Here is a 21,275-nt window from a genome sequence, read left to right on the forward strand (position 1 = left end):
ATGAACATTTCTGTTTAAATTTATTTTATTATTTTATTTATTTAAATATATTAAGTCGTTACAAACCCGTATGACTTTCTTCTTTTGTGGAGAACAAAAATAAATATTGAATACTAAGTGGATGGAGACTGTAACGCAACACTCTTAAAAATAAAGGTTCTTTATTGGCACCCATGGTTCCATGAAGAACCTTTAACGTCAATGGAACCTTTTCATTCCACAAAAGGTTCTTTATAGTGGAAAAGGGTTCTTTAGATTAATTTTTTTTTTTTTTTTACAGAGAGGAAAAAAAGGGTTCTTTTAAGAACAGTTCACTGTAAGGTTCTCAGGGAAAATATAGTAGGCCTATCTTCTTTCGTATCAAACAACCTTATGGAACCTTTATTTTTTAACAGCGAAGTTCCAAAAAGAACATAAAGCATTGTAAAACAAACAATCTAACTTTCATTTGCCTTTGTATACACTACCATTAAAAAGTTTGGGGTCAGTAAGATTTTTTTATGTTTTTAAAAGAAGTATCTTCTGCTCACCAAGGCTGCATTTATTTGATTAAAAACAATAAATAAATAAAAAACAGTAATATTGTGAAATATAATGACAATTTAAAATGACTGTTTTCTATTTTAATATATTTTAAACTGTAATTTATTCCTGTGATCAAAGCTGAATTTTCAGCATCATTACTCCAGTCTTCAGTGTCACATGATCCTTCAGATATCATTCTAATATGATGATTTGATGCTCAAGAAACATTTATGATTATTATCAATGTTGAAAACAGTTATTTACATTTTTATTTCATGATGCTATGATGAATAGAAAGTTCAAAAGAACAGCATTTATCTGAAATCTAAAGCTTTTGTAACATTAAACACTACTGTTCAAAAGTTTGGCGTCAGTAAGAATTTTAATTTTATTTTTGGGGGAAAGAAATAAAATAAATCAATACTTTTATTCATCAAGGATGAGTTAAACTGATCAAAAGTTACAGTAAAGACATTCATAATGTTAGAAAATATTATTTTTCTAAATAAATGCTGTTCGTTTGAACTTTCTATTCATCAAAGAATTTTGAAAAAAAAATGTACACATCTGTTTTCAACATTGATAATAATAATGAATGTTTCTTGAGCATCAAATCATCATATTAGAATGATTTCTGAAGGATCATGTGACACTGAAGACTGGAGTAATGATGATGAAAATTCAGCTTTGATCACAGGAATAAATTACAGTTTAAAATATATTAAAATAGAAAACAGTCATTTTAAATTGTCATAATATTTCACAATATTACTTTTTTTTCTTTTTTTCTTTTTTATCAAATAAATGCAGCCTTGGTGAGCAGAAGATACTTCTTTTAAAAACATTAAAAAAATCTTGCTGACCCCAAACTTTTGAACGGTAGCCTAGTGTATATATATTTTTGGAACATGGACTTTATCATTGTATGGAAAAGGAATTGAATTGTAGGCTATGAAAAATGTCTTATTTTGTGCCTCACACACACACACACACACACACACACACACACACACACACACAAGCTCGTCATACAGGTTGGAAGACATGAGGATGAGTAAATTACAGAATTTTAGTTACATTGATATCCTTTAATAGCCTATAATAAATACTATGGAATCTCATTCAGTCAGAAGGCTTTCAGAATTTTTGGATAGATAGATAGATAGATAGATAGATAGATAGATAGATAGATAGATAGATAGATAGATAGATAGATAGATAGATAGATAGATAGATAGATAGATAGATAGATAGATAGATAGATAGATAGATAGATAGATAGATAGATAGATAGATAGATAGATAGATAGATAGATAGATAGATAGATAGACAGACAAGAAAACTGGGAGTGGTTTCTTCATTTTTAGCTGCATGGTTGAGTATCACACCACTAGATGGCTGTGTCTTTCTGCTTTTTGAGACCAAACCTCAAAACCTGACAAATATCCCAAGAAACTATTTGCTCTACCATTAGACATCCTCCAAAAGCAACACCAAACGGTTTCCTTACACCGAGGGGATTTGGATAACTCAGAAAATAGGACTTTGAAACAATGTAATGAACCTTGAAATTTGATTTATATTTCCGGTACATACTTTTGTGTCATATATTTGGAGGACAATTCTTTCTTCATTTTGGACGTTTTGTTCGAAGCCCGTATTGGAGTGATGGACAAATATTTTTGACAATATTTCACATTATTGAGGGCATGTTATTGCGCAGACTATGAGGCGAAGATGTGGAAAATGAATGTCTAACATCGTTGAAGTGTTGTTTAAACTTATTGGACCGTTAAAACGACGACATTTTCTCGTCTGAGTTAAAACAACATCCTACAAATATCGGTTACCTAATGGATCTCAGTCAGACCAAACGAAACTTTTACATCTGATTTGTCACAAGAGACTCCTGCAGTTTCCAACCTTCGGCTATTGACAGGTAATCTGACATTTTTAAAACAATAACACGATGAGTTTGAGTAGGTTGCATGTGCATTTGCAACATGAAGACAACTTTGATATAGCGTGTGTGTTACTTTTGCTTATTTCATATGCCATCTAATATGAGTCAATCGGCAAAATACACAAAGGCAGAATTTGATCGTATCATTCACAAGGAGGCACATTTGCCGCTATTTTTTATAGTAAGATGAATTTGTGGAGCCTTTGTCAAAAGCTATCTAGATATATAAAAAATAACGTGACATGATGCCACGCTTCACTATAACTGAAGCGTGCAGCTTTGGAGGCTTTTTCCATGTACAGTAGCTCCAACTATAACTATAGCCATATGGCAACGTTAACATTTAAACAAACAAGTTTTTATGATTAATGTTACTTGTAGGCCTACTTTTTATTTTTTTATTACTGTTACAATCCAGCAGTCACTAGGCTACTATCTTTTTTTCAGTTTCACTAGCGACTTTTCATTAGACTTTAATTAGACGACTAGTGACAAGACTTTAATTATTCTCCATTGAAAGTATGTATTCAAATTATTGGTTATTCCACTTCCAGTTTACTGGTATTAGTATGTAGCCTATTCCTTAGTTACTTGTAAATATTCAAATAGGTAGGCTACTATTATCAAATCTATAATACCAATTTATTAGTGTGTATTTGTTACTATTGTCATTACATTTGATAACTATAAGAAATGTAAATATTGCAATAAGAATTTTTGGTAATACTTTATTTTACAGCATACTTGTTATACACATTGCATGCTGTTACTATAGTAATTACTATAAATTGTGCATAATTACATGCAACTAACCCTAAACCATGACCTGATCCTGACCCTCCCTAACCCTATAGTAAGTAAGCTATAGTTAATTATTATTACTTGGTACTTACATTAATACTAGTACTTTCCTAGTAATAACTGGGACATGCATACAAATTATTTTCAATCTCCTTCATTGAATTAACTCAAATTTTTTATTTCAAGTTAAACCAACAATGTTTTACAGTGTACCAGTAAACTTGGAAAACCAGCAAAAATTTGAAATACATACTAATTGGAAGTGACTAGTTGATATCTGAAACACATACACATTTCAAATATAGATTCAATAGAATAGTTAGGCGTACGTGTCACTTAAGGGATAGTAATTAGTAGATAAAGAGTAATGTTTGTGACTAATTGAGTCACTATTTGAATAAGAACTGTCTGGAACTTAATAATTACTAGTGGAAAAAAAACAACAACAAAAAAACTAGCTATTAAAATAAATACTAGTAACCTAAAAAAGAGATGTGAAAGGAATTTTTTTTTTTTTTACCGACTTGCTGTAATACCCAACATTAATTTTTATGTCAGAATATTTCATAATGTATTCTGAACGGTAGATTAGTACTGTTCTTTTAAATGCTCTCTCTCTCTCTCTCTCTCTCTGTTTAAAATTTAGCATGGATCTATTGAGATTTGCCAGACACTGTATGTACATTGCATGGCTCGGTTTCTTATGGAGGAGTACAGCAGATCAGCACAGCCTGACAGGCCACCTGCAGTCTGCCAATGGATTATCCGGTAGGAAATCATCATTCAGTTGAATCACTCAGCGTTATTTCCCACGTTTTATGTGTCCGTATAGTGTGCATTTTACGTGTTACATAATACCAATGGAACATAGTGTTTGTAGAGGGAGATGTCCCACTCTGAGAAAATGGTGCATGATATGCACCGTTCTTATGTGTGCTGCTAGATAAGATAAAGTGCTTCCCTTGTTTAATCAGAGCGACATTGGAGATTATGTCAAACCTGTCTTTCACAATCCAAATGCTGCACTTACATTTGTTGACCAAGAACTGAAAGAATTGACATGACCGAAATGTGTGTCGGGATAAAGGCTTAGTTTAGCAAATGCACAGAGCGACATAAAGGCCTCCCATGAGGCAAGACTGCTGGTGTATGACAACCTCACAAGTTTTGGTGTCCATCAAAGTCTCCTCTTGTGCTTTGACACTAATGTTCAGTTTCCACTTAACAGACTGAAGCTCATCCTGTGATGCACCTTCACCATGGTTATAATCCTCTCAAAACTTAATAAAATGCAGACCTGGTGAAAAGATTAGAAAAAGGAACACTCTTGTATATTCAACAGTACTCTTTGGAAATTATTTTATCATCATGAGACTTATGACGGTGACACTTTCATTAATAAATTCTTCCAAACTCCAACTCAATCTAACCTGATCGCTCAGAAAAGATGAATAAACCCTAAACATCCTCTGGCTTTTTAAAAATCTGTAATTCTAGCTGCCATTCTGGTGCGCAATGACCTTTGGGGGGAGTTTTTAATAGTCAGTTAGGCTAGTTGAGTTGAGTTTTATCAGGGTATTGACTTTGGGTATTAACTCATAATCTTATAGTCTGTTCCTCATAACAGATACTTCACAGGGGTTACCAAAGAACTGGAGAGTTGCTGAGGTTTTCTGTTACTATTTCTATTATTCTAGTTATTAGTTTACCGTGAGTCACATGGATAAATGGCGTAATTACGCTGAGGTCACCCATCCATTCTCCCAGGCCCTCTGCCTGACTGGGGTTAATTCAAAATGGTCATCTCTACATATATCAGGTGAAACTCTTTGTATGCATCTGGAAAAGGCTCTGAATTGTACATATTAGGTCCAGGGCTTTGTTGACTTTATCCAACCGTTTTACAGATGGACTTTGCATCTCAGTGCCTGGTGGAATGCATTCCCCAAAACATTTCTCCTTTTATAGAAAATGGTGGGAATAATTAGATTTTCAGCAATCAAAGATCTCCCTTTGAGGTTGAGAAATGTGAAGTGGACCACTATGGAGATTGTTTTATTCGAATGCAAAATGAAACTTTATATTTGATATTACAGGTTTAATACAAGTTATGCTCAATTCACCATGTTTATGCATAATGTTGATTACCATAAAAATTATTTTGACTCAACTCTTCTTTTCTTAAAAACAATTTAAGTTACAATGAGGCACACACAATGGAAGGGAATGGGGACAATTTTTTGGTGGATTTGAAAGCATAATTAGCTATGTTTCCATCACCCTGTTTTTAAGCACATTTTGAAGGATCACATCAGAAACAAGATGGAAATGCCAAATTTCGAGGGGGAATCCCTTAATTCGCAAAGAAGTTTTAACGCTCGCTTGAGGTGGTTTTTGATTTGTGCGAAAAAGAGTTACTGTGAATAATGGAAGATGGAAATGCATTTGCCGAACAAATTCTGATGTAGCGAAGATTAAACCCACGTGACTAATCGGCTGTTTCCGCTGATGGTGTTTTATTTACTGTTGGTTACTAGGTTACCAATACCACTGTCAATAACCTTATGGAAACACACCTAATTCGCATTTGTTTGGTTTGAAAATATTCGCTTATAATTTTTATAAAAGCACCTACAAAATAAATGTTGAGCTGTAAAGCTGTTTAAATCATTTTTACAGTAATTTCAGGGTTTATGTGTAATGTTGACATGGACAAAATTGGATATAACTTTACACAGAAAAGATATAAGCAATTTTTCATACTAAAATTATACCAGGGATGCACCGAAATTTCGGCTGCCGAAAAATCAAGCGTAGTGTCAGTTCTGGCATCTCACGTTAGTCAAGCTTGCATCAGCTGACTCTCAGCTGATCCACGTCTACCTATAGGAATGCGACGCCTATCACTGTATACATATAAGCTCCTTCAGTGTTATAAACGGCTATCGCGTTTCTCAGGAGCCAATTCCCTCCTCCATCCCCAGCTCCTCCTCTCGTCCAGTCAGGATTTGGCATTCTGATTTCTCTTGAATCAGAATAAATTCTCGAATTATGTTGTACTTTAAAATCTTGAATGAATGAAATCTGCGTTTTGCGGCTATACTATTGAAACAATCGCATTTATTTATTGGCCAAATTTTTGCATTTTTCTTAATCAATTATTTGAATCAATTAATTTTGTTGTAATCAACACTATGCCACAAGGTCTGTTGATTTATCTTAAATGGTATTGAATGCAAAATATTCCTTTAAATCGAAAAATCAACATTAACTACAACATTTTTAGCATTAACATTGGAAAGTTAATATCGTTTGTTCCACTGCTATGTATAAGCATCCAAATCTGTAGTGTACATTGTGTAAATAACCCATTTGATCCTGACCTGTATATGACATGCAGCTGGATGGTCCTGAAGGGTCTTTTTTACAACAGCTTTATAAATCCTCAAGGCTCTGCAAACACTGACGGTCCTCTCAGATCTTTTTAAAAGGTCCGCTGAAGCAGACCAAACATCACCTTGTTTAATTTTTTTCCCCTCCTCTCCTGATAGGCCTCTCTGTTTTCCTCATTCTCCTACCAAGACATGCTCTAGCTAGAGATAAAAGAAATGGCGGAAATGGTTTGTCTTAAGACTTGAATTGTTTCTGTGGGATTTTATCAAATACTAACAGCAGCTTGCTTAAATATATCTGTTTATGGGAAAGTTCTCCCAAATACTGAACTTCTGTCATTATTTACTGTTCCAAACCCTCGACTTTCATTATAAATTGATAAACATGCAATAAAAAAAAATAAGGGGGGAAAGTGTGGTTTTTGTCATTGCAAGTATAGTTTTTTTTAACTAGAATTTTGACTCTATTGGCTTTCCATAGTTGAAGGCACATTGTACACTGATGTTTAATGTCATTGACTAAGCGGTTGTGTTTGTTTAGAAGTTAGGTTGTTATAGTGTTTGCTACGGTGGCCCAGAGAGCTCAACGCGCTGCAACTGAAGAAAACACATGCAAATAGAAGAACACCCACAAATTAAGTAAACCTCTTCATCAGTTTCACAACACATGTGTGCTCCAAATACTCACAACACAACCAAATACAGAAACGCGCTGCAAAAGTTCACAACACAACCAAATAAGAAAATGCTCTGCAAATAACACAGACCGCAACGGAAATGTTTCCAGGGGACCCCAATAAGTGACGAACCCGGCTGGGACGTGCTTATCGCTCGTGAGCATCATAGACATAATGAATACTTGTATTTGTTATGTCTATGGTGAGTATCCGTATGCCCTACTCCCTTCGAAGGGCAGATGGCAGAGCCAGACTTTGGAGCCGTTTGGAACGCACTTGAAGGGAGCAACGAAAGACAATGTAATTTCCTCGTTATTTTCACCTGGGATGTTCCCATGACAACACAGTACCGTGTCCATCAGCTGAATAGCTGTTCTTACGACAGAAATATCGTATTAATGGTTGCAAATAAATACACATTTTCTTTTACAAAAAAGCATTTAAAATATGCGTCACACTCATCTCATGTGTGTGAGTGTCTCAACTTTAAAACTTTGGGTTCTGCATTACCCTGCACTAACTTTTCTTTATGAAAATTTAAACATAACATGACAAAATTTGTACAATGTAACTGATGTATAGATTAATATCTTTCCTTCATGTTCTTTTTTTCTATCTTTTTTATTGTTTTATTTTTCCAGCTCATTGTTATTTTCTCATTTGTATTCTGATGACATTGAACATATTTGTTAATACATTTTGTTTATTGTATATACAAAGTTGTATGTCATATAAACATGTCATCTCTGTACGTTTTGCAACAAAAAAAAAAAGTTAAAAGAAACAAAATAAAATAAAATAAAGTGGACTTTTGAGCTGTAAGCACGTCCCAGTCGGGTTCGTCACTTATTGGGGTCCCCTGGAAACATTTCCGATTCTGTATTTGGTTATGTTGTGAACTTTTTTTGTGTGAAACTTATTTGGTTGTGTTGGCTATTTGGAGCAGACATGTGTTGTGAAACTGATGAAGATGTTTTCTTAATTTGCGGGTGTTTTTTCTATTTGCTTGTGTTTTCTTCAGTTGCGGCGCGTTGAGCTCTCTTGGCCACCGTAGTTTGCCTCTTAGACAAAAAATTGTTTCTGGATTTGCTCAAATTTGCGATTTTCATGACAACATGGTGTAATAAAAAGGTTTAGCAACATGTGCAAATAGCCAGGCTTGTGTCTTAAAGTTGGCCCAAATTAAGCCACAGGAAATTCTTCAGAAATTCACCTTTTGTGTTCCACAGAAGAGTTTGGTGATGACAGAAATGAGAACAGAATCTGTCTCTGGCTATGTCAGACAAACATTAACGCAGACACAACTATACTTGTATAGTACATTTCTTGTGATAAGAAATTTGCTTCAACACGTTGAGATTTTAAATCTTCATGAAAGCAGTAGCGATTATGCTAACGGATAGTAAACACTAACAAACAAAGATGATATCTTAAGTAAATCGGGTGGAGGGAATGCATCCAAGGAATTGAGGGATAATATGTGAGGAAATTCCTAAGATCCTCTTGTTTTTCTCATGTCAGAGGCCTTTTTCTCAGTTTAATCAATCGCTAAATCTGCCCGTCGTGCATATTAAATTAGTAAATCTTTACTAATCTTTACTTAACTTTACTTGTACCAGGTTGAGTCATAACCGCTTGATCCGGGTCTGATGAGCTCAGTTTAGTTAGCAAGTTTAACTGTATATGTTGTCAGCGTTTTTAAATGGTTCTCTTAAAGTCATAATGTGTCTAAATAATGCAGATACCCAGCGTGTGCAAATACACAGTTGATGATGACAAGTGTTTTTTGAAGAGTCGCGGTTGTGGCATGTTTGTTTAGTGGTTTTGCTCAGGCTGTGAAATGGGGACAAAAATAGCAGTGTAGATCTTATGACATTAAACATTTATTTGTATTAAAACAGATCTGCCTGCCTGGAAGAACACAGTCCACTCATGGACTCGCTAGTAACACGAGAGTTTTAATTACATCCATCCTTAGTAGTGCAATGGCTGATGACCCTGGATTTAAAAAAAAAAACTTGGTATCTAATCACAGTGACGACAGTGACGATTTGATGTTAATACCTGCTCCATAATGAAGTCTTTAAATTCTGTGAGACAGAAGTTAAGTCCAGCACGTCCAATTCCACCCACTGCCATATTACAGCAATATCAACAATACCTCAGCAGCTGTCCTGTGTCTCTATCTAAAAATAGTTTAAAAGTCACTCTATGGCTTATACGTGGCTGTGTTTTGCATCCCCCTCAGACTGAACTCTCCTGTGACAATGGGCTTAAACATTGGGCCCTTACAAAGGCACCGCTGTTGGCCCTGTTTTTACAATACGTCACTGCTAAGGGATCAATTCCTCAGCCTTGCTTAATTTCCATACTCTAAAGACTAGTACATTTAGCATTTTTGCTGTGAAATAACAGTGGCCGTTTACCATGTAAGAGTGGATGATGCATGAATATCACGAAGGGATTGAATCTCTAAGTCATTTTCATCAGAAGGTCATTTGTGTTTGAATAGGCCTTTTGTTGTCTCAGGCATTATGTGCTCTTGAGCAAGGCTTTTAACTTGCCTTTTTGTGCAATTATAATAGATCAAAGGATTTCACTTATTTTTTTGCAATTGTATGCACTTAAAATGAGCAAATTTACCCAGAATGCATTGCAGTGAGATGGTATGTATTAGCTGTGTTCCAAAATACAGTGAGTGAACTGCCTGCAAATAATTTCAGTAGCATTTGTCCTTAAAACTGTCTGCGTAGCTTACAGTTTGATGCTTTATGTAAGGAATATTTGACGACGAGCCCTGAATTATTTGAAAAATAATCGCACCTGAGGTGGTAATGCTTTCCATATATAAAAAAACATAATTTTGTGGCAAAAAAAATATGGAAATAATTGGTCGTTTTTATCCTATTGTTTAGAATATTTATTTGCTTGGTCAGTGTCGCTGTGGGTTTTGGTTCTTTTGCTGTTGTCAGTTGTAAGGACATTTGAAATAACTTAAAGGACAAGTTCGGTATTTTACACTTAAAGCCCTGTTTACAGATCGTATCTGATGAAATAGAACGGTTAAGATTAAAATTTGGACACATGCTGCTGTCCCGAGAATTTTTGGTTTATTTCGCTCCCCCCCCCCCCCACCCCCACAATGGTTGTCTATATGCACTGGAAGATTCCGACCTAAAAACACATTAAACTTTTGTTTACAAAGACGTGAAACTCACCGAGTGGTCAGGGGTGTTCACTGATATGTTCCCTCAAAAACCGCTGAAAAAGATGCATTCCAACAGGTTTTATCGTAGTTTTTGTCCAACTCCATTGACTTAATAGGACGTGCTGTGAGACCGCAGCACCTTTACGGTATTACTCCGCCGCTTCTTCTTCTGTGTATTCAATGAAATGCCCGTGATTTGCTTGCAATTGGCAAAGGTGCATTATCGCCACCAACTGGGCTGGAGTGTCTATTATTCAAACTCTCAACGAAAGAATCACGGGTGTGACGCGTTTGGCAAAATAGGTCCACAAAAGCGAAATAAACCTAAAATTCTCGGGACAGGAGCATGTGTCCAAATTTTTATCTTAACCGTTCTATTTCATCAGATACGATCTGTAAACAGGGCTTTAAGTGTAAAATACCGAACTTGTCCTTTAAAATCATTTGGCGAAGTGATATCTGATATGGAACTGTAATGCGGTCAAGGCCGGCCTGGAACTACTTTAGCCGTGCATTTCCCTGAAAATAATTGCACACCTTAGAATGTTCATCGACCAATCAGATTCAAGCATTCATCTGCCTTGTAGTATAATAGAGTGCAACGGTCAGGTTACGGAAAATAAAAAATCCCATTCAATATTTTCACTTAATTTTTAAATAATTGAACAGACAAATTCTAGGTGAAAAACTTCATTACTCATTAGAATCAAAGAAAAAAAATAAAATAAAAAAATAAATCACTAATCAGAGAGTTGAAACAAGCAAATCATGCCTGAAGAACTCTTTATCACCCGCCCACTCCCATGAGGCACTGCGAATGACGTAATGGAGTCAGGGCCTGTCCCAATATCCATACTTGCGGTCTGTAGACTTGATGACTTGTCTTCAAACATACATGACGCATTTCCTGTATTTGGCCAAAGTGTTCAAACCGATGGGACACACAACGTAGTGTTGTAAAAATGCAAATACAATTTTGAGAGAGCTTTATTTACAATTTTTTTTAATTTTCTAAGTTTTCCACTTTCAAATAAACTTTTAAATACATGTTCAGTAGTTCCTAAGATGCATTTCTTAATTGTGGTACTTCTAATTAAGTGATAAAAAGCATTTGCAATGTTTCACAAAATGCAATAATAAAATGTGCAACACTTTACATTTTACTACCAAATTATGTCATATTCTAATTAATTTAACTGACACTGGCAAGTTTTCCTCAACATTATGCAATTTCAGGGCATGCGAGTTCCTGAACATTATGAATGATGGGTTACTCTTAACCTCAAATACCACTCCGAAGCAGTATTAGAGATGGTGTGGATTTAGAGTGTGTTACGGTCACTGAGATTTGCCATTTTCCAGACCTGGGACAGTCTTGCACACTTGAGTTATGTTTAGTTTTATTTGTGGTTTTTGCTCATGTGTTTTGGTTTCCTGTATATACTTCCAGTTTAGCTTTCTCAGTTAGTGTCCTTGGTTTCTCATGAGTTAATAATCTAATTAGCTGCCTTGTTATGTCTGTGTATAAGTACTCCCTGTTTTGTTCAGTTCTTTGTCTGTGATCAGTAGTATTATGTGTGGAAAGTGTCTATGTGTCTCCTGATATTCTCCTATGTATTTCTGTTGTTGGATTAAAGATGATTTAGACTGAATTCTGATGTTCTTCATGTTGGCTTACTACCACACGTTACACTTAAATATTAGAATACATATTAATATTTTGCAATAAACGTAAAAAATAAGCTGTTTCTATATACAATCAACATCTTTAAAATTTAAATCAATAGTTTTATGTCATTCATAATTCTGCATGAGATTGCAGTTCTTTCCTTCTTTAAAGCCATTTAGTACACAATAATGCCTTTGTTCTTTTTGCTTTGAATCAAAGTTTGCAGTGTGATTCCCCTTTAAGCTGGTTGGTGTGGTTATAGCTTATAACTCTTTAATGAAGACTTTAAAAAAAAATTCTATTGGAAAAATACTTCCGGAACCAAGGACACTGAAAAAAAGGGGCGAGCACTGTTGCACTCTATAAGCATGAAAGTACACATATATTGAGTAAAATAATACATTACATGGATACGTGGCTAGATGCCTTTGTAGGCAGCCTGTTTTGTAACAGCGAAGTTGTGGAGTTTAAGTGAAGTTTCTGTCGCATATCTCACATATTGTTTTCTCTCCCCAGAACTGTGTGGTATTGATGAGCTACTTTGCAAGGACGAAAACTCTCTGCTAAGTTTTGAGGCCATCCGCAGCATTCATAAAGACATGGACGATGATGCAGATGGCAGCGTGGATGTGACAGAAACCGATGGGGTGAGGGCTGCAGCATTCATGTGTGGTTGTGGTCTGCTGTGTTGAGAGATTAATGTTGCAGCTCAGTGCACAGTGCCCAATGTACAGACAAGTGCTTAGTTTGCTCGCTTGAAAGGACACAGTCGCTTTTGGCTTGTTCATTGGACACATAGATTTCTGTCAAGCTGCTTTGAGAGATGTATTTTGAAAATGTGCTTTACAAATAAACATAAACTTGACTTGACAGTAAAATAGAACAGTGCACTGAAGTACAACACATGGCATGCGGTATACAGCTGTACTGGTACAAGTCTGAGTGTGTTTCAGAGCTTTTGCAGAGATGAGGAGCGCAAGTTACACATGTTGTTATAGAGTTTTGTCATGTCATAGCATTCAACTGGTACATTTGTATGATAACATACACTGAGGTGGAGATATATAGATGTGAAATATGTCTTTTTTGCGAGATTATCCTTTTTTAATTATTAATTTAATAAAATATACAACAAAAGTTTCTACCAAAATATTAAGCAGCACAACTTTTCAATATAAAATGTTTCTTGAGCAGAAAATCATCATATTAGAATGATTTCTGAAGGATATTTCACAATATTAGCTACAGCTTTTTATGTATTTTTGATCAAATAAATAACTGTAGCCTTTGTGAGCTTAAGAGACCCCAAACATTTTAAAGGTAGTGTGTGTGTGTGTGTGTGTGTGTGTGTGTGTGTGTGTGTGTGTGTGTGTGTGTGTGTGTGTGTGTGTGTGTGTGTGTGTGTGTGTGTGTGTGTGTGTGTGTGTGTGTGTGCGTGTGCTTTTTGACCTACATTATGGAGTCCTTATATTGTGGTGTGTATTTGTGTATTCAAGTTTCAGGCCACACCGCCTACATTATGCCGATGTCCTCATAATTCAAAGCACTAAATAAACATACTTTATGTTTAGGGGTAGGTTTAGGGACTAGAAAATGTCATCAACTCAGTATAAAAACCATAGTGCCTTTGATGCATGTTTGTAATAAGCCGACAATGCGTGTGGTCATGTAAACGCATTAAACCGTTAACCTTTATTGACGTAAGGTCAAACTCCACATGGCTAGATTTTTACCAATTAACAAAATTTCGCCCGGCGTATGTAAACAAGCTGCGTTCTGTCAGCTTATTGAAGTGCGCGTGTGTGATATGTGACAGGAAAGCGTCCTTGTACGGCACATTTAAGGGCATCCAGCCACAGAGAGTGTTTTTCAGTAGAGGTGAGAAATATATCGCAAACTCGAACTTTTTTTATCCTTTTTTTTATCCTAGAAATATAAAAAAATGTGTTCTAATCTCGTGCAGCCAATGGACAAGTGGTACAGTTGTAGAAACTTCAAATATGAGAGAATGAGTTTCCCACTGACATTTTGAAATACTCCGGGGGTTTTAATGCTTTATTTAACATCAAAACTCACATAATAAATAGAATACTCTAAAACAGTGGTTCCCAATTCCAGTCCTCGTGACCCACTGCTCTGCACATTTTGTATGTCTCTCTTATCTGACACACTCGATGACACTCAAATATATATTTCATTACGGCCGGATGAAAACGCAAAATTTTCCAAATTGACAGAGTGTGTTAAAGATATAAAAGATTGGATGACCCGTAATTTTCTTTTATTAAATCCAGACAAGACAGAGGTAATACTTATCGGTTCAAAAAACCGCCCACAAAACCTCGCACAATACAACTTTAACATCATAGGATGTAGTGTTGTCACGGTACCAAAATTTCAGTATTCGGTACCGATACCAGTGAAAATCTACGGTTCTCGGTACCAATTTCGGTACCAAAGCTTAATTTAGATTAAATTTACATAATTATATTAAAGTGTATATCACAAAGATGGAAACTGTAGTATTAAAAACACTTTACAATAAGATTCCATTTGTTAGATAACATTAGATAAAATGACCTAACAAAAAAAACAATAGTTATATACTGTCGCAATTATTCTCCTTTAGGGGTTAATTTAAAAATACATTTTTAAAATCAAAAGTTAACATTATTTCTGTTAACATTATTTAATGCACAATGAATGAAGTGAACAAACGTGACCAATCAAGTGTTTTGTATTAAATAACATTCACAAACATTAATTAATGTTGTAAAAATATATTGTTCACTCAATGTGTTATGTTAGATAACGCATTAAGTGATGTTAATGAATGGTATCTTATTGTAGCATTACCAAACTATACAGGAGATAAAATATGTTTTATTTGACTTGACTATACTTTTATTTAATCCAAAACTGTATTCATATTTAACTTTAAAAGGGCTTTTTAAACCTGCTAGGAGTTATCCAGCCAAGAATAAGACTAGAACTGCTTTTCTGACGGACTGATATTAATGACGGCTTTTTATTTCTCATCTCCATAAATATATCTAGTAGTAAAGCTAATGCAAGGGCTAGAAATCAATTAATAGGCCTATGTCACACTTCCTCGTCGTCATGGAGAGCGCAGTTCGCACAAGCGTTTGTACTCCCGTGGCGTCTGTCGTTGCTATACATCCATGAACGCACATGGAAAAGCGAGCGCGCCGCTTCTATTATGAGCGCGCTTGCCGCGCGCCATTTGAAATAACGTATCTGCACGCGCAAAAACATCAGCACCACATCAGCAGCAGCACCGCCGATCGCCATCAGCGCTTTTATGAAGAGGACGCAACTGCACGCGCTTCGGCCATGCACGCGCATCAAGTACCGGGTTTGAGAAAATCTGGTACCGTGACGTTTAAAAAAAAATGAGTACCGACTTGGTACCGAAGTACCGGGTCTTTTGACAACACTAATAGGATGTCCTGTTACTTTATCCTCTACAGTAAAAGACCTGGGTGTTATACTCGATTGCAACCTGTCTTTTGAAAATCATATTTCATATGTTACAAAAACAGCATTTTTCCACCTTAGAAACATTGCTAAGCTACGTAATATGCTATCAGTTTCTGATGCAGAAAAGTTAGTTCATGCATTCATGACCTCGAGACTGGATTACTGTAATGCTTTATTAGCTGGTTGTCCTGCATCCTCAATAAACAAGCTACAGTTAGTCCAAAATGCCGCCGCTAGAGTTCTTACTAGATCAAGAAAATATGATCATATAACACCGATTTTATCATCACTGCATTGGTTACCTATAAAGTTCCGTATTAATTACAAGATATTGCTACTGACCTATAAAGCCCTAAACGGCTTAGCTCCAGTCTATTTAACGGATCTTTTATCACCCTATAATCCATCGCGCTCTTTAAGATCACTAAATTCAAGGCTTTTGGTCATACCTAGGATATCCAGAACCACCAAAGGAGGGAGAGCATTCTCACATTTGGCTCCAAAACTCTGGAATAGTCTTCCTGATACTGTTCGTTGCTCAGACTCGCTCTCCCAGTTTAAAACTAGATTAAAGTCGCATCTCTTCAGCCAGGCATTCATATAATCCTACAGTTCAAACTACAATCCGGCCTCTAGCTCATAAATGCCAGAGGAGAACTGGCCCCCGACTGAGCCTGGGTTCTCCCAAGGTTTTTTTTTTCTCCATTAGGTCACCTGATGGAGTTTTAGGACACCATTAGGTCACTTGATGAAGTTTTTCGGTTCCTTGCCACTGTTGCCTTTGGCTTGCTCAGTTGGGGATATTTTGGGGATATTTAATTTAATTTTATCAATCAATAAATTCCTCTTGAAACAAACTTTGTTGTATTATTTTAATTTAATACTGTGAAGCTGCTTTGATACAATCTGTATTGTGAAAAGCGCTATACAAATAAACTTGACTTGACTTGACTTGACTCAGTTCAGTTCATGGAGTCTCTCCTAATGAGCTGATGATCTGGTTCAGGTGTGTCAAATAAGGGAGACATACAAAATGTGCAGAGCAGTGGGTCACGAGGACTGGAATTGGGAACCACTGCTCTAAAACATGGATGCTTACTTTTTGACGTCACCACCAGGGAATAACCTGTTTTTATTTTTTTATATACAGTCTTGTAAACATGGTTTACTTGCACTGCCAGGTTATTGATTTGTATGTAAACCAGTAAATAAGGTTATTTCAATAATTGATTTTTGGTAGTTAGCGCATGTACTGTAAATGTGCTCAATGATAGGTGTACCATATTTGATAGGTGTATGTATATTTTGCAAACTGGCAACTGCCAGTGATTTAAAGTTTGAAAAGAGGATTCTAAAAAAGTCGATTGGACTGACCAAATTTAGACGAGTCAATGTGTTATTGCTGTCACAATGTTTTAGATAAACACTTTACAATATGTTTTTCATACACTATTATTATTATTTTTTACAAAAGTCATGCAACCTGATTATCAAAGATACAAACAAAAAAGAAAATTCAAAATCCACTTCTGGATCTGCTTTGAATGGACATGACATTTCTACATGTTTTCTGAAGTGATTATTAACCATGATTATCGTTGACGAACATAGGCTATAAAAAAACACTCTGTGTTCTCAATGAATCACACAAAGCAATTCCTTTTTCATGTGAATGCCACATCTGAGCACTGAGTAAACAGCATTACTGCTGACCGACCGCAGCCATAGGCAGTCCAAGGCCATAGACAGTCCTGTGAGTGTAACCTTTACACTTCTGAGTTATTGTGAGGCGATTGAACCAGTGAAAATAACAGCATTTACATACTTTAGGTTGTCTGATGCTCTACAGTAAGACTACTGGATCATAAAAAAAACCCAAGACAAGTATTTGGATATGCCAAATAAACGGTTTACTGTGGGTTTACATCTAACCTCTTGCCAAATGTTGGATTATGCAAATAGACAGTGCTGTAAAAAGAAACATAAATAATCAAGTCCAGAACAGATTGTGAATGTAATTGGAAAACCAGTTTAATTTTAGATTACATTTCAGGGTACATTTTCGTTTCATTTTATCCTCTCCTTTAGCTTAATTTCAGCCTATAGTTAAGCATATTTATTTTTACAATCCTAACTATGCATGTTTATATGATTATACACCTGCTGCATGTGAGCCTATCAGAAAATGATATCATGAGAACCACTGTACCTGATGCTAAAATCCAGTCTTTGTTTCCTTAAACAGTTTCTAAGGGAAGACTTAAAGTACAAAGATCCTAAGGGAAAACACAACAGCTTCCATAGAGCAGATCTGCTGATCACAGTGGAGGACATGTGGAACACCTGGAAGGCCTCTGAAGGTTTTCACAGATTCTTTTAATTTGATATAAATTATACGACATTGAGAAGCAGTCAACCATCATAGAGCAAATTCAAAGTCATTCCTGTTTGACACATCATAAACTATATTTAATACATGTAGACTTGTAAGTATTATGTTTGTGTAACTGAAAACACAAGCCTTTCAAAGTATACTTCTTTGGCCGTGAGCGCGGAAAGATGCCTTAGACGTTTGCGCACTATCTAGTGGACTCAAGTCACTGTTGTACGCGCACCATCCGCACGGACACAAAAATTGGGCCTCCTAATGACAGAAATGACGTCACACAGACAGTGTGCAGACAGTCGCGGAATGCGTACGGCTGAAGTATACTTTGGGCTTAAGCTTCCATCATTCAGAATGTCTGATCTTCCATGTCTGTGTTCTCAGTGTCCTCTGGCACCGTAATCCACTAGCATCACTTGTTTTTTGTTTTTAGTGTATCACTGGACAGTAGAAGAAACAGAGGATTGGCTCAGCCGCTGTGTTCAGTTACCTCAGTATGTGGATTCCTTCAGGAAGAACGACATCAGTGGCAAAGCTTTGCCCAGGTAATAAAGCTTACAGTTATATTGCCTTCATCTGTGTAATACGTTTTTCAGCTGACGGACATACATGAATTCACGGATCACTTACTGACTCACAGTGTCTGTTCCATTCACAGACTTGCAGTGAAAAATGCCACCCTGCTTCTGTCTGTGCTGAAGATACCAGACCGCACTCATGCACAGAAATTGCAGCTGAAGGCTCTGGAGACAGTGCTTTTTGGAAATCCAAGTGAGTAGCACTTTGTACTAAGACTGGGCTTATTGAATATCCACAGAACATTTGTGGTTGTATATCTAAATTGTCTCATGACTTTTGAGTTTGACATGTTTTAATAATCTCTGTTGGCAAGAGACTATTATGTTGGTAAGATCAATTCATTTCCGTGAATCAGTTAAAAATGTCTATATGAGTTAATCAGTTCTGATTAATAGGCAAGAGTTGGTAAGTTTGATTAATTTCAATTAACCTCTTCATTTAAATGAAAAATTTCTGAGTTGTCGACTTCGGGTACCAAGTCGGTACTGAAATTACAAAAAAAATGTAAACACCTCTGATTGCCCATTGTACTCACGCGCTCATCACATATCATATAAATATACATCAATGACGCTCTTCACCGAGTGCTTACACAGATAAACACGGGAGCGTTTGAAAGCACAAGCGCTCTCGTGTGTATCTGTGTAAGCGCTCGGTGAAGAGTGTCATTGATGTATATTTGCCTGTTTTTTAAAACACTTTCAAACACTTCTGTGTGCTCTCAAACGCTCCCGTGCGTTGGTCATTGTAACCAATCACAGACATATCTGATGAGCATGTGAACACAATGGCCAATCAGAGGTGTTTACGATTCCGCTCAACAGCGCTCAAAGCGTCACAATTTTTAAATTTCAGTACCGACTTGCAACATCACCCAATAAAGAAATATTCATAGTAGAATCATTACTGTCTCTGGACAATATTGTTCATAGCTGTTCCGGGCTATTTTTTGTATTTTAGCGTGACTGAAGGGTGCATTCAGGAGACCAATTCTACTAATTTGTTGGAACTGTTTTCTTCATTCTTCTCCCTGTTTTAGAAGTTTTTGAAAACTACTAGCATTGAAATGTTCTGCAAGGGAAAACAAGTTTTTCTTAATTTGCTGATTTCTGGATGAAGTCCAAATTGCAGTTTTCTTTGCTCATTATGTGCTGAAATCAAAGAAAGGTTTATTCTGTTTTCTTTTCTCCTGAGCAAATAAATTCTCCGTCTGAAAATAACCTGACTTATTGTATAACAAAAGCCAGACAGAAGAGGCAAGTTCCTTTAATGTCAGCCATTACAGTGTGATACTCAAGTATAGCTGGTGAAACAGAAAAGAGAGGGATGTTGTCAATAAACAGGTGAGAGAGATTGAGAGATTGATGGGGATGTAATGGTCGAGGGGCATTCCATCATATGATTCATAGTTCATGTGACTGTCTCTACCTAGAATATTAGCCAGAGTTAAAGGTATCAAAGATGCTGGCAAGAGAAGTACTTTACACAGCACATTAGACACAGCACCATCATAATCCCAAAGGCTGTCAAAGACTGCATGATTTGTTACAGGAATTTCAGCTCACACAATGTCTTCATGCACTGATGCACTGCTGGTATATAGCTCATGGTGAAACATGATAAAGCACAAGGCTACAATATCCATATTCCTTCTCAGTGCTCTAGCAAAGAAGGACATCAGTAGGCGCGTTTCCATTACCCTTCAAATTGAAATTGCGAATTGAAAATACGCTTAATGGAAACACGTAATTTTCGCAAAAACTCCCATTTATCGCAAAAATTTTTTACGCTCAGAAACACCCAGAAACACCTCACCTCATGTGCCGCTCACAAGTATAAGGGTCGTTTCTTACCATTAATGCTTGGAAAACACACATACATCTCCTTCGATTAATAATAATGGCTAGTGCAGTGGCTGGGATTAGTAGGCTACGTTGCTGTTGCCATGGTTTTTGGAATGACTTTACTTCTCATGAGAGGAAAAAATGAAGTTTTAGTCGCATAACATCGGTTAATGGAAACGCCGTAATTTCGCAATAGTTTTTTGTCGACATTTAAAAAAAATCACAAAAGTTTTGCGCAAATCTGTAATGGAAACGCGCCTAGTGATTACTTTTGTGTGGCCTGCAGTTTAAAATGCCTGTGCTTTTTTCAAGTATGCGGGCATGCATTTAAACTATAGGTTAATGCTTGCTGATTAAACAAGATTTGTTTAGGGTGTTGTAGGTGGTTACCAATGTGTTTCTATGCAGTTCCTTTTCTGAGTAGTTTTTAGCTTGTTGCTATTAGGGCTGCACGATATATCGTTTTAGCATTGATATCGTCAGTATTGTCAAATATAGGGTTTGTAGTTGATCCGTATGGACCAGGCAAAGTTTAACCATCATAGAGCAAACTATTTAACTAATTATTTGCATATATTTGAGGTCCTGTCAGTTTAAACATTCAAGCGATTTTAAACTATTTAAGTGCAAGAATATGCGAAAGAGAGCTCAATTCGTAACTCTTTTCTGTGTGCATACAGAGCCGCGCAGTCATCATCTTTTTACATTTACATTTATTCATTTAGCTGA

General features: G+C 36.1%; 1 protein-coding gene and 1 long non-coding RNA gene across 3 annotated transcripts in view; both read left to right on the forward strand.

Annotated features, from left to right (window-relative positions):
- Positions 1–1,969: 1,969 nt before the first annotated feature.
- Positions 1,970–21,275, forward strand: part of stim1b (stromal interaction molecule 1b) — a 37,709-nt gene continuing 18,403 nt past the window's right edge. Inside the window, exons 1-6 of one of the 2 annotated variants that reach the window (XM_082140901.1) lie at positions 1,970–2,465; positions 3,937–4,058; positions 12,753–12,883; positions 17,983–18,097; positions 18,557–18,668; positions 18,782–18,894. In XM_082140901.1, the coding sequence (XP_081997027.1) occupies positions 3,938–4,058; positions 12,753–12,883; positions 17,983–18,097; positions 18,557–18,668; positions 18,782–18,894 (592 nt within the window). In that variant the 5' untranslated portion in view covers positions 1,970–2,465; position 3,937. The remainder of the gene's footprint in view (positions 2,466–3,936; positions 4,059–12,752; positions 12,884–17,982; positions 18,098–18,556; positions 18,669–18,781; positions 18,895–21,275) is intronic. The other variant, XM_082140902.1, reaches the window with a different exon arrangement.
- LOC309477628 lies at positions 12,890–13,747 on the forward strand. The gene is made up of 2 exons (XR_014198677.1): positions 12,890–13,227; positions 13,394–13,747. It is a non-coding gene; the product is annotated as an uncharacterized lncRNA (long non-coding RNA).

This window comes from Leuciscus leuciscus, assembly GCF_965113295.1.
Source record: "Leuciscus leuciscus genome assembly, chromosome: 16".
In the NCBI taxonomy this organism is placed as follows: Eukaryota; Metazoa; Chordata; class Actinopteri; order Cypriniformes; family Leuciscidae; genus Leuciscus; species Leuciscus leuciscus.